Here is a 13,883-nt window from a genome sequence, read left to right as displayed (position 1 = left end):
GAGAGAGAGAGAGAGAAAGAGAAAGAGAAAGAACACTGAACTGTGAGGTGGCTGATTCAAGGGAGTCGAGGTGGATGTTGAAGTCCCCAAGGAGGAGGAGTTTGGAAGGCATTGAGAGGGAGGAGGCAAGGTTCGCCCATTCAGACAGGAAGAGAGAAATGGGGCCAGGGGGTGTGTAGAAGGTAGCGAGGGTGAGAGAGTAGGCGTGACCCCGAGCCTACAGGTGAGGCATTTAAAAGAGGAGTAGGATTGAGTATTTATGATAGAGGCAGGGACCCACTATGGGAAAATCAGGGCCCCTTCACCTCTGGGCCTGTCAGGTGTGGGTTTGGAGAGTATTTTGTAGCCCTCAGGAAGGAGAGTGTCAAGAGCAGTGACAGAGCTGGCATTGAACCATTTCTCAGGAAGGGTGAGGACATTAAGGTCAAAGTCTAGTCTTCAACAAGGAGACAGATGTAAGAGGAGTGTTTGACAGCAGGATGAGCATTCAGGGTAGCTAGGGGAAGCTTATTACCATATTTGAAAGTTTTCTGGCAGAGTACAGGGGCGTGGTATTCCCGTCAGTGGTGGTGGAGAGGAAGTAGGAGGAGTAGCAGGAAAAGGGAGGACGTTAATGAGAGAGGGCAGGCAACGGTCAAGGAGGAAGAGAGGAGGTTGAGAACCTTGGGCCATGATGGTGCCATTGTGACAGACATTAATGATGCACCTATAGGATGAGACGTATGCCAAGAGTACTTCCCATCTAGTGCCACCATTAATGGGTGAAGAAGAAAAAGGGGAGAGAGTGGAGACCGGGTGATGAGTGCACAGGTCTGAGGAGAGGACAGTAAAGAGGATTTCGGTAATAGTCTGCCTGGAAGTAGCATTGACGTAGATGTCAGCAATAGGTATGCCTGGGTTAGAGACCAGGAGACTTTGTGAGAGAGCTAGGGTAAGTGATAGAGTAGCCATCAGAATAGATAAGGGAGATGGAGAGTACCTTAAGAATGACGGGGGAGACAGAGAGGGGAACTGCATGGTGCACGAGTAGGCTCAGCAGGTGTCCTGGCAGCCAGACAGGTACAGGTGGAGGTGGTACTTTAAGCAAAATGCGCACAAAGGTAGAGGAGTTTTAAGAACCCAGACAAACAAACAATGCACAGGTTTAGAGGCATTCGAATTTCGGCTAGACACTTGAATGCAGCTAAAAACAACAGTGTGCAGGTCAAGAATCGATTTTTGGCTAAACATCAGAGTGCAGCAGACAGACAGTGCACAGGTATTCTACACAGCAGTGTTCAAGTTACAAGTGGTGCAGGACTACAGAAGTAGAGGAAGGCTTCAAGAGTCAGGAGGATGAGAAGGAAAGATCTCTGTACAGAGGGCACTGGAAGGTGAAGATTGTGTTGGACAGCTTGAAGTGGTATATTGAGTTCAAGGAGCAAACAGGTGGAGGCAGCGAGATTAGACAGCAAACGTGTGGCTAAGCAGAAAGGGGTCCAAGCAAGCCGGGTCATGGTACAGGCCCACTGCGTAAATATATTTATTAACATTTCCCATAAACATCTGACACATCACTATGCATATATAACATGCTAGAAACCATAAACTGCCCCTTAAAACTGCCCACCCCTCTCCCACTCCCTTCCCGTTATGCCTCTATTATCGAACTACAAACCGTACCTGTCATCACCACTGGGTAACCTTCCTGAGCAACAGGTAAATGTGCTAATGTGCCCGTTGTCACATTTGCAATATCCTAATACCTACTAACACGGTAACTAGAGGGGTGGTCTAACAACCGAGGGGTACAGCAGGCCCTCCAGTAATATTGCCCACTTCGTTCTATTAGTCCGGTTTACATTCTTATACATAATTTCTCATCAGGTTAGAACAACCAGTTCTGTGCAAACCCATTTTGTCAAGTCTTCACACCAGTCTGGCAGATTGGGGCCATTCGAAATTGAACCAGAACGTCGCTATACGCCTCTAAGCCAAGACCGTGGCTAGGTTTATAATTTTATTCAACCGTTTCCTGTTCTTGCCCCTAGGAATCAACCCAACAAGCAGGTTAACAGTGCTAATTCTATCAATGTGGCTCCATTGATGTGCAACTTGTCGATCATAATCCACATGTGGTTATTCTATTCCTATAAACTGGAAAATATAGCCATATTATCAGGGGTGAATGGTCAGACAATGTTCTCCTCACATATTTCATACCCACACAGATATCAATGTGATCTTTACCTACAAATAAATGGCCCAATTTCGTATATGTCCGATGCGGATGTGATAAAAGGAAAATCCTAAAGTATATTGATGTTCCAACCTCCACCCCAATTCTCCAAAGACTCACATAACGATTGAGGCGCCCTAGAACTATGAGTCAGATCAGACGACCAGTTCAGAACGTGGTCCAGCGTACAGTTAAGAGTCACTGCCCCAAAGCCAGATTGCTTTTCTGTATGTCGCACATTTGGTCAACAGCATAGGGAAGAAGTCACCCATTATCCACACTGGGGGCGTAGGAGTTAATCAGACACATTTCCTGAACACCAACTTGTCATATACTATGAGGTACCTCCCTTATGGGTCTGTGTATATCTTGGCGACCTAGAAGGGGGATCTCCTTCGACGTGCATACTCAAACACCCCTAGCATATGTAAAATAGGAGGAACCACTGCCCCACCCCCCATTTCTGTCTTATTTTGTCACCGTTATTCTGGAGCAGATGTGTCTCCTGAAGGAATGCTATACCCACCCCATGCTCCTTTAGAAATTGCCCACACTGCATCTTTTGGCAAAATTGTTCAAGCCCCTTACATTCCAAGTCCTGAACTTAACCAGTAACGTCATTCCAATGTAAGAGTTTAGTCCAACGCACTCCCATAGTCAAGGGTCCATCCAAACTTATCCACAGCATATACAATTTTTTTAAATCCCCTTTACTCTTCTGATGCATCGCCCAGCCAATAATATGAAATCCCCCCGTGGGATCCCTCGGTCTCCACGTCCTCTTTACGGTAAACAGAAGGTGTAACAGAACACCTATGCAAAACATTTTTTTTTTAATACCCCAACAAAAACGTAATGGCAAACGCCCATTCAGGTGTCCCAAAGTCTCAAGACTCATGTGCTACCCTGCCCACCTGCGGCACAGGTTTAGTTTAGTTTATTTGCTTACATAGCGCACTGAACCCGGAGGTATCTAGGCACTTAACTTAGTGGACAGCAGTTGTTACAATTATGGCATTTAGATTACATGAACAGGCAGTGTTCTAACATATATACAGATACAGATTTATAATTTGCAAGGTTGATTGATTGTTTTTCTTCTGACAATTTCAACTAAACAAAAGCAGTCAAGTAAATACAATGCACATAATATATGAAGAGTTCACTCATTGTGGGATCAGTGAGAAGAGCCAGGATTTAACTTTGCATCGGAAGGCCGGAAAAGAAGATTCATCTCTTAGAGTAGGGGGCACGGCGCTGCAGGTTTTAGCTGCCAGCACTGGGAAGCTGGAGCCACATGAGTATTGCAGCTTAAACGTGGGGATGTTGAGGCAGTGTGTGTAGTTAGCTCTCGTTGGTCTAGCAGATATTTTTCTGGAGAATTTATTGGCCAGGTATTTGGGGGCCGTGTTAGAAAGGTATTGGTGTGTGATCATAAGGGTTCTGAAGGTAATTCTGTCTTTTATGGGGAGCCATTTGATATGTTGTGTCTGGCCTGTGAGGTGTGGTTGGTCCGCGGTATGTTTAGTGCCACTCTGAGGGCATTATTTTGCAGTAGTTGAAGCTAGTGAAGGTTTTGTTTGCTGGTGCCTAAATACAGGGTGTTGCAATAGTCGAGTTTGGAGAGTATAAGAGCTCTAGCCAACATGATACAGCTGGTGGCAGATAAAAAGGTTCTGCATGAATTTATTAATTTAGAGGTATAGGCCATTGAAGACGCTGTTGCGTTTACTTGTCTGGAGAGGGAGAGGTTGGAATCGAGGTACACTGCGAGCGTTTTAGCATCATTGGACACTACAATGTTATTTCCATCAGTATTAAATGAAGTGTATTGAGGGTCTAGCTTGTTGAGGCGTTGCCTTGAGCTGATAAGTAGAAGCTCGATTTTGTCATCATTGAGACAAAGACTGTGCTTGGCCATCCAATCTTGGATTTTGAGGTATATTTCGTTTAAGCAGCGGAATCTTTCTCGTACGATCTCGAGAGAGTGATGAGAATGTGCGTGTCGTCCGCATAGTTAGTATAGGAGACGTCCATGTCATCTAGGTGACGCATGAGCCTTTGCATGTAATTGGAGAGGGAGCTGCTGATGCTGTAGCAGAGAAGACCCTTCTTGGTTCTATCAGAGAGGAACGATTGGATCCGCTCAGCTGCTTTAGGTGAAAATGAGGCTGAAGTGACTAGGTGGGTTGTTAGAATACTGTGGCCCACTAAATCGAAAGCAGCTGACAAGTCAAGTAGTAGGAGCAGGGTTACCATTGTCTTTGGCTTAATCCATCTGGATTTTTAAATCCAAGAGGGCCGTCTCAGTGCCATGTCTTGGCCTGAATCCTGATTGCCGGAGGCCTAGCAGGTTATTTGTTTTGAGGTGGTTTTGTATTTGGATATAGGCTACTTTATCCAATATTTTTTATAGAAACGGTACGGTAGTGGTTGATCTATAGTTTGTTGGGATGTTGTGGTCAGGGGTGGGTTTTTTGATTAGGGGCATGACCCAGGCGTCTTTGAGATTTTTAGGGACAGAACATGAGGCGAAGGAAGTATTGATAAAGGATGTAATGAAGAGAGCAAACTCCTTGGCGCCCTCCTTAATGATGGAGGCTGCGCATATGTCTCCTTGACATTTGGAGGGTTTAAGGCCAGTTATTATGGCTCCTACCTCTTCAATGGTGAATGATGAGAACTCAAATAGGTTGCAGGCCTTGGGAGAGGGGGAATGGTGCTTGCTAGATTTGGCTTTGGAAGCAAGGATGAGTTTTTTTGGTTTCTATTTTTGCTTGTAGTAGTGCAATTTTATCTAGTAGATCCTTTTGGATGTTTGCACACCAGGGTGCATTTTTATTGCAGGACACCGGAGGGGTGGTGGGTGACTCCAATTCTTTGAGGTGCCTAACATCAGGCCTTCTCACCGGTAGGCAGCAAAGTATGCACAAGTGGTCCTAGATAGTACAAGCACAAGATATCAGGGCACCTCTAGGGCATAGGCAGTTACCGATGGGGCATCGCTTATTCACTGCCCAATGACCTGTCCGATTAACCTATTCCATCTCATAAAGTCTCATCAAACAACACCTAAGTACCCATTCATCCCACCCATAAACTCCAAACACATCATTTTACAAACAACACGATACAAATATAAATCAGGAGCCTTCAAGTATTTGTATTCAATTTCTTTTCTCCTGCGGCCTCCTGCCATCATACTACAGTACTTTCGAGCTGCCTTTATTTTCGTATTTCGCCTCTCTCAATCTGTCCGTGGCCAGTCATGCGCTCTTCTGACTCTGACCTTGACACACTAGTTACGTTGAGTGTTTTCAACCACACTGGATTTAGGCACTTTTTCATTAATTCTTTCACCACACATGTATATGCAAATACCTGATGTTCCCTTAAAGTTGCCTTATGGGGCACCTGATGATTTACTGGATAGGCAATTATGAATTCTCGTGTTCACTGCACGCTCGACAACATTGAGTATTCGCATTCAAGCTGAATCACACTGTTAGCAACACGGACATTATATCTAGGGTTCTGGGGTTTGGGCTGTGGTTGATTCTAACATAGGCACACAGACCCATGTTGCATAATTTGGCGATGAGCACCCGATTTTTGGGACGTCCACACCAATATGGTGGACCACGGGTAGTGCGCATGCGCGCTGCCACCATGATAACATAACAACGTGCAGTCGTGAGACGCGCGTCTAGCTGACGGGCGTCTCGCAGACTGCGTTCTGCTGAACAAACGACAGGTATGTCTATGCCAGCGCAGGCTCGCGTATGGACATGGATGCACCAATATTTAGCGATATTGTCACGGTCAGGGGAACGTTTCTGCCATTCGCGAGTAGCTCCAGAGCACTTCGTTATGGGCTCGGGTTTGGGTTCTGTACACTTCGGCTCCCTGCTCGTTTTCTCCATTTAGTACATGGACATTAAAGCCTTTTAGTTACGGGCAGCGCGGACATGTTCCCTGCTCTGCCTCTAAGAACTGTTGGGAATCATATCTTAATCAGGCATAATTGTTTTGCTGGTGACATTTTGTATGTATAGCTGACACTGATTTCTACCTTGATCTATGTCATTCCCTAATGTAGATCCTCATCTCCACTACTGACCACTACCGTGCGCATCCCTCGTGATTGACCCACTAGCAGCTTTCTCAGACCCGGGGCGATGCACTAGCCTCTGGACCGGGTAAGTGACATCACACGTACAATATGGACCTTCATTAGTATGATAATCAGCAGACTAGCGAACTGAGACATTTCATTTTGGTTCTCCATGCAGGTTGGGGCTTTTTCGCTGTCACTAAGACTATAAGTTTAGTGATTCCAACTGGTACTTACCTTCATCAAGCACTGGTTTATACTCTTTAGCTAATTAGTTTATCTCTGTTGTCTTTAGGAAAACTCCCTACAATCTTTTGAAACTATACACAACCTGCCCTGAAGATGGGTTCATCGTAATCCGAAACGCGTTGGCACCATTAGGAGTGTTTAGGATATTACATAGAGCAGAAGAGAATGTACTGCTCATGCTGATGTACACACTGTATTACATGTTATCACATTTTGAATGTCTACATTTTGAATGTCTTATTTTGTTCTGTGCTTTATTACAATTGAATATGCATTCAGAGTGTACGACAATACGGCTCCGATTCATCTAACCTGTATTGAATTGAATTCATGTATGATGGAACAATACTGATTCATACTGTACACACTGAGGTTTTTACAGTGAGAGTGATCACTGTCTACCTGTTTACTTTTACTTTGACTTTTGCTCATATAAACATCATTACTGTCTACCAACATAATGTGCGGTCTTGGTGGCTCTTGATTGCACTAGTTTAGATGGACATTATCTTTATTGATTTGTCGCAACAATAAATTAAAGAGAGTAGTAAAGTATTATTATATGTTACACAATTGAGAAAACGAAATATACCATAGTGGTGTTGTGACCTCCTGTACACGGGGAGATCCCTCCTCACTATTGGCTGTTAACATACCTGGGACTGCGTCCCAATAGGAGTGCAGCACAGGGTTATCGGCTAGCAATACCCGGTGTGTGTTCTATTTTTGCCTCTCCAAGAAGGCCCACGTAGTTTTGTTCTTGGCAGGGTCCGAAAGTGTAACCCGTCGATTTTGCTTCCGGAGATCTCCTTCACCAAATTTCTTTGAGCCAGTCTCCAGATTGTTTGCCAGTTCCCATCGCTTCAGCCATGCCAAGACCTCTCCTGGGTATAAAGAAATAACAATATCTCGTTGTGCATCACCTTAAGTTTAGCCGGAAACAGGAGCATATACAGAATTTGCACCCCACGGAGCACAACTTTCATCCTTTCATAGGCTCTGCATTGGGATTGTACTTGCCAGGTATAATCAGGAAATACCATCACTTGTTTGCCACCTCCATATATACTTCCACCTTCCCTCGCAAATCAAAGGATTATTTCTTTATCCTTATAGTTCATGATTTTGGCAATAATCGCTCTTGGGGGTGCACCCGGCGGTAGCCTCCTCACCAGAGCTCTGAGTGCTCTTTTCATAACAAATCCCTGCAACAGTTTACCATGGCCAACCACTTGTAGACACATACTCTCCACATATTCTGTGCCGTTATTTCTCTCATCCCCCACTGGCAGCCCTATGATACTGTTATTTCTCCTGGCCCAACATTCTGCGTCTTCCACCCAAAGTCCCAAATACTTCACACAATCTTGAAGATCCTTAGACTGGGTCTGTAGGAAGAAGGTAGTCAATGACACATCCACAATGGTACGACCATGTTCAGTCACTGTGTCTAATAACGTACGTAGATCCTGCCATAGTAGTGGTACATCAATCTGCACCTCATCCACTTTAGATTCTAATGAGGTGCACAAAGCTGTTATTGCCTCCAACACTGCCTGATCTGTCTGTGTGTTGAGGGTGATCAATCATAGGCATGTCCTGTTTCTGCTGTGGTGAAGAGGGTTTCTTGAAGGAGATCCCCCCTTGCGTAAATAGAGTTGCCCACTTCTTAACCATGGGCAAGCAGGACAAAGGACGTCATACCACCCAACTAGGCCACAGGATTCCACACAATCAAACCGTCCTTGCTCACCCAGTCTGCCAAGTCATTGCGCTCCCTTCACCAATCCATCACATTTTTCCAATCGGCTGTATGACAACCAGAAAATCTCCCCATCTCGAAGTTCCATCCAGGAGTTGGCCGTAAACCTTCAGGAGCCTCCCCTTGTTCAGTGTGGTGGCTGCCCCTTTAACGGCGTACACACGTGGCGGAGTGACGGCACTCTGCCGCATGTGATATAAGTAAAGGGGGCGTTCCAGGCCGCAGCAGAGCGACCGGGGAGCCCGAACCGTACACACGTGTCCAGTGTGTGTCTGTGTGCGGCTGTTATGCTCACCTGGTATCCACGGGGCACCACGCAATACTGGATGGAGGTCTAAGCGCTATCCCGGACCCATCTATGCTTGGTTATGTGCCAGACGTTGGGTAGCTCCTATAACAGGAGAATGGAGGGTTAAGATACTGGTTCTGTGATGGGTGGACTCCCACCTCCCTCTGGTCCAAATCCCCTCGCTCACCTTAGGTTTTTGTGCATTGAACTCTCCGTCCTGCGTCTCTGTAAAGGGGCACGTGGTTGGTGTGGGCGTTCCGTGGACCTAGTTGCTTCACTGGTCCCTGAGCCTTTATGTCGGGTCCAGACTGGCTGTGACTCTTGACTCTGCTTGCTGTCTTCCAGGTGAGTTATAATGTCTTTTCCGTCTTTATTCTGTCTCTTTCTTTCCCTCTGTTTTCTCTGTCTTCTCGGCATCTTGCTCCACTACGCTGTTCCCTAACAATGTCTCTTTTTGTTTTCACCAGGATGGTTGAAACCTCGGAGTTGCCGCACCGATGGCGAAGGCCACGATGAGTTATTGATGCGCGGAGCGCTGCGCTGTTTATTGGTGTTAATTGCTAACTTGTGTTCTCTTCTCTTTGTACGGGTTGCGGTGATGTTCCGGAGTGATGAGCGATCGAAGCGCTGCTTGCCCAGGTAAGTGCTTTGTTAATGCTGACCTTGTTTCTTCTCCCTTGCAGGTTGCGGTGAACTCCGGAGATGGGCGAGGTAAGCGAAGCGCAGGATGGATTCAAGACCGGTTACTTCACAAGTAAGTTTTCTTGCTCGCTAATGCTGTTCTTGTTCTTCCAGGTTATAAATGGAATCCAGATCTAGGGCTTCTGGATCGGGCCGACGGAGAAGCAGATGAGCAGGAGCAGGACACGGTGAGCGTTACGCTGCAGGAGTGCAGAATAACGCGAAGCATGTTGTGTGTTTTGGGTGTGGTTTAAATAGCCCATGTAAAGTATTTCCAAGCCAATCAGTTCCAGGCCCAGCCACACCCAAAACACTAGACCGCATGGCTTGGTTCTAAAGAACTGAGCTGTGTAATAGGCCTCCATGTTGGATTAAGGTCCAAAACTGGTATTGCTTTATTCCTGATAATGAGCCTGGCGCCAAAGGCGCCAGGACTGACTCCATGTATGTTTCTGATGGAGTTTTAAGGCCCTTGGGGCCAGTGTGAAGGGCTTTAGCCCCACTGCTGCCAGGGGGCTGTTATACCGGAGGGGATCAGGGGCATGGATCGTGACACGGCTGTGGACTCAAAGGGTGCCAGATGAAACTGGAGCCTTGTAACAGTGGCAACGAGGATGGGATACCAACCCGGGCAGAGGCGGTGAGGGGCAGTGTTATTTATTCTTTGTTCTCTGAGGCCCTGTGGCCATCTTGCCTCGCTCTACCCATTGTACAAATCAGTGGGGCACTGTGATCTCGCTGAAGCCCTTGACAGTTGAGGATCGTCCCTAAAGTTGACCTAAATCAGAATTGAAACAATATCCTCCACCATCGGGCTTCCTATGGGGACGCCACAAGCAGCTTCTGGATGGCATAATCCAGTCCGGATCAGCAGACCCGCCTGGAGTTGAGCGCTTCTACATCCACGTTCCTCGGTCTCTCAAACAATGCTCCCACAAATTATTTTGTGCATATATTGTTTTGATATTTCTGCTGAGGACAATTCTAGGGACTTTTTTAGTTTGAACTATTTGTGGCTTGCACCAACTATAAGCACACATTTTGCATGTGCGTACAAATAGGGAGAAATGGCAAATGAGGCGGGATACAAAGCTTGTTAGTGCTGTTTGGTTATTTGCCCACCCATTGACTGCCCATGGCCATACAAATCCCTATGACCATTCCCAAGCAGTTCCTGCCCCTCCGCACCCAAAACCCTATCCCTCATGGGAACTCTATAAGCTTGCTTTAATCGCACCTCACCATCAAATTTAGCACTCGAAGTGCCTGGCAGGGTTTTTTTCCAAAGCAGTCTAATTAGAGTTAATGACTTAACTGGAGCTGTAAACACGTTATGATAAAAATGTCTCTACCAGGTCTACCTTCAGCCAGTAGATGTATAAGCACTATGCATTGCCTCCATTGAAGTCCAGTTAAAAACAAGCATCTGCAAAGTCAACAGTTTTGGCTTGTGTATAAGTATTATGCATTTCCCTGGCACTACTATTAGATGCCCAGGTACTTCCACCATTTTCTCACTGGCTACCATCAATGGCCGGTTAATACCACTACGGCAGTGTCTGGTAAGTGCCTTTCACATGCCCACACAAAAGCCCAAACTGTTGCTATTAACAGTGCTTATTATTCCAGGCAAGTTCTAGTCACAATGAAACAAAAGCCAAAGAAGATTGCAAATCAAAGGTCACGCCTGTCCTTCCACTTCCCCACCTCCCACCCCCCTCCTTTTCGATGCAGCCATAGTGCCACTAGTTACTTTTCTCGCTTTCCCACTGCTTAAACAATCGTCTCTCCAGTCTTTTCTTTATCCGTAAGCCTGACAGTGAAGTCAGTGATATTGCATACAGCACAGAAAATATGTTAAACGTTAAAATAAGCCAAAATGGGAAACATATTGTGAATAAAGCGTGCAGGCGCAACACAAATATTATGTACTTGAAAAGTTTACCAGGAGTATAAGGTTTCTGGAGTGGAGCTTAAAGTTGTACCATCAGTCGCAGTACTCTATAAACAGGCGACAGAAAACGCAAGGAGCCCTCTGTCCACTCAGGCGCTGTCCGGAAGGATAATGCACAGCCTGTATCTGTCGTTAACGAGGTGCTGCCTTTACAGTTAGTGTATGTCTTTTATAAGTGTTGCTTGGCTGTATAATTTTCGTGTGCACTGTCTGTCCTACAACAATTACACTCCTGTGACCTTTCACTCGTGAAACGTCACCCACCACAGGCCAATAGGAAAGACGTATCCATAAGTAGTGTAAAGAGTCGACCAATCGTAGCTGCCGTTTCTGATACTGTTCGTTTTGCGGCCAAGATGGCAGCGCCCATGTGAGTCGCCGGTACCTTCTTGCTTCCTGGTGAAAACTGTCTCTGCAGCCGTTCCGCCTGTGTTGTAGTGGTGCGTTTTAGGGCGTACAGCAGTGGCAAGCATGCTAGGTTTGACGCTCAGAGAGGTAAGTGTAGAAACATGTAGGAAGCAAGATCCTACAATAACAAAGCTTTCCAGGCGGCATTGATGCTTAGAAAGCCAGATAATTCCATATGTGTTACATACAGTAGTCGGGGAACAGTTATCCCTCATCATTTTGTAAACAAAAATGACCACTTTTCTGCAGGGATGCTTACTTGCTCCCTCCTTTCCACGAGCTCACCTGATGATCTAATGCATTTCAACAGAGAAGGGTTGGCTGAATTAATGTGTAAAGGTATACCTTCCCTCTTCCCTCCTCTCTTCTACTCTCCCTCTCGCCCCCTCCGTTCTGCTGACATCTTCCCACTCACTGTCCCACCCCAACCTTGTGCCCCTTTCCGCTTCCGATCCTTCCAGCTCCTTGCCCCTCTACACTGGAACTCCCTAGCGCCTATCCCCTCCATCTCCTCATATTCTTCTTTCCGCTCCTCCTCAAAATCCCACCTTCATCCTCCTTTCTAACCTCTCATTTCTACTTCCCCCTTGCTCCCCCCCCCCACCCAGGTTTTTATCTGTTCTAATGATCTCGGCAAATTGTGCTGCATCCTGTTCTTGATTATTTGATTCATGACTTGTACTTATGTTTCTAATGTATTCATGTTGTTTTATGTAAAGCGCCTTGGTTTAAGGCGCTATATAAAATATAATAAATACAAATAGGTTATTATGGCTTCATACAACACTTCACACAATATTTTAGGTAATGTGTTTAATACTCCACATGATTTAAATAAATACAGCAGGCATTTCCTTCATTGCTACACATGTAATATATGTTCCTGGATAAATGATACTGTGCTGTAAGTTGGACTATGGATTAGGCCTTTAGCCTCGAGGAGTGTGGAGGTGCACCCTCTTGCTAAACCAGCTGCTCTCTCATTTTTTCTCGCTCACATGGGGTTCACGCATGTGCACTGTCCCTCTTGCAAGGTTATGACTGGTGCTGTGTCTTGCGAGAGTATGTCCTCACATACCTCCTTTTGTCGAGCAGCTTGCTACTAGCCCATCACAAGTCCTTATACTTAACTGGTCTCTACCTCTCACATTGGGGACAATTATTATTCAGTGATGGTCTTGATAATGTTGACTCTGCTCCTTCTGAACTCTCTCTGGCTGGTATCGACATGTCCCATTCGCCTTGCAAGTTTCTCACATCACTCATGATGTCTCCTTTTCTATCCGCCTCTTGAATCTCCTCTGGTCTGTTCTCTCCCCTTGCACGCTCCTGTTTCATTTAGGCTTCTTGCTCCTGTGTCTCTTGTTCTCTCATGGACACTTATCTTAATTCCAGCAGCCATCTTCTGAATAACGCAACTCTTTCTATGTTCCACTTTTTACCATCTTGGGTCCACACACAACAAGTGCCTTTTCGCACCACTTTTGAGACGTGTGTGGCAACTTTATATCCACCATGTCGCCTTCAATTACCTCAGTCCTCTGGACTGTTCTGCGGGTGTCATTCCATGAGTTCATTTGGTCTTTGCTCTTTTGAATTCTCCACACCACTCCCTTCATGTTGACAGTGTCATTGTGCCTCACTTTGGGTACCAGAGTTGAGGCGGCCTTACTCCCTCTCCACATGTGAAAGGGAGACACGTTAGTGGTGGCATTGTGGGTGAGACAATGATCCGCTACTGCTTCTTTAACCGTTTTGTAGGGTTCCATACCCAAAGCCACAGTCAGTTGTAGGGCACCTTTTAATAAACATATTGGTCCGTTCTACCAATGGTAGACACTTGTTTTTATTTGTTTGAAATTATGGGATTGCAAAAAATGTTTTCCTTTCTTTTGATACTAGCTGGATCTCGTTGTCGGTAACTATTTCTTTCGGCATACCTTACCTCTGAAAGACTGCATTTAACACTTCTATGACTGTGGCTGTGGTGATGTTGGACACACATTCTGCCTCTACCCACTTGGATAGCTACTCTATCATTACCACTCCATACTTGTGGTCGGCTGACATTGCCTCGAGCAGTCCAATGAAATGAAGCCTGATCTTGTGCCACACCCCATCTCAGTGAGGATTAACAGTGTTGCTATACTTTGAGTCTCTTATCACTCTTGATGCATTCATGGCATCTTTCCATAATTACTCTGATGT

The 13,883-nt window shown here is 45.8% G+C and overlaps 2 protein-coding genes across 3 annotated transcripts in view; one reads left to right on the top strand and one right to left on the bottom strand.

Annotated features, from left to right (window-relative positions):
• RTN4IP1 (reticulon 4 interacting protein 1) overlaps positions 1 to 11,519 on the bottom strand; it is a 485,006-nt gene extending 473,487 nt beyond the window's left edge. The window contains exons 1-2 of one of the 2 annotated variants that reach the window (XM_069606576.1): positions 11,259 to 11,459; positions 7,238 to 7,465 (exon numbers count right to left, since the gene is read on the bottom strand). The gene's annotated coding sequence lies outside the window, so the exon portion shown is untranslated. Of the gene's footprint in view, positions 1 to 7,237; positions 7,466 to 11,258 lie in introns of both variants that reach the window. The other variant, XM_069606575.1, reaches the window with a different exon arrangement.
• Positions 11,520 to 11,602: 83 nt separating this feature from the next.
• The window catches only part of QRSL1 (glutaminyl-tRNA amidotransferase subunit QRSL1), a 522,490-nt gene continuing 520,209 nt past the window's right edge, over positions 11,603 to 13,883 (top strand). The window contains exon 1 of the mRNA XM_069606574.1: positions 11,603 to 11,762. Within this exon, the coding sequence (XP_069462675.1) occupies positions 11,739 to 11,762 (24 nt within the window). The 5' untranslated portion in view covers positions 11,603 to 11,738. The remainder of the gene's footprint in view (positions 11,763 to 13,883) is intronic.

Source organism: Ambystoma mexicanum, chromosome 4p, assembly GCF_040938575.1.
Source record: "Ambystoma mexicanum isolate Mex_15411 chromosome 4p, UKY_AmexF1_1, whole genome shotgun sequence".
Classification (NCBI taxonomy): Eukaryota; Metazoa; Chordata; class Amphibia; order Caudata; family Ambystomatidae; genus Ambystoma; species Ambystoma mexicanum.
This window is presented reverse-complemented; position numbering and strand designations above follow the sequence as displayed.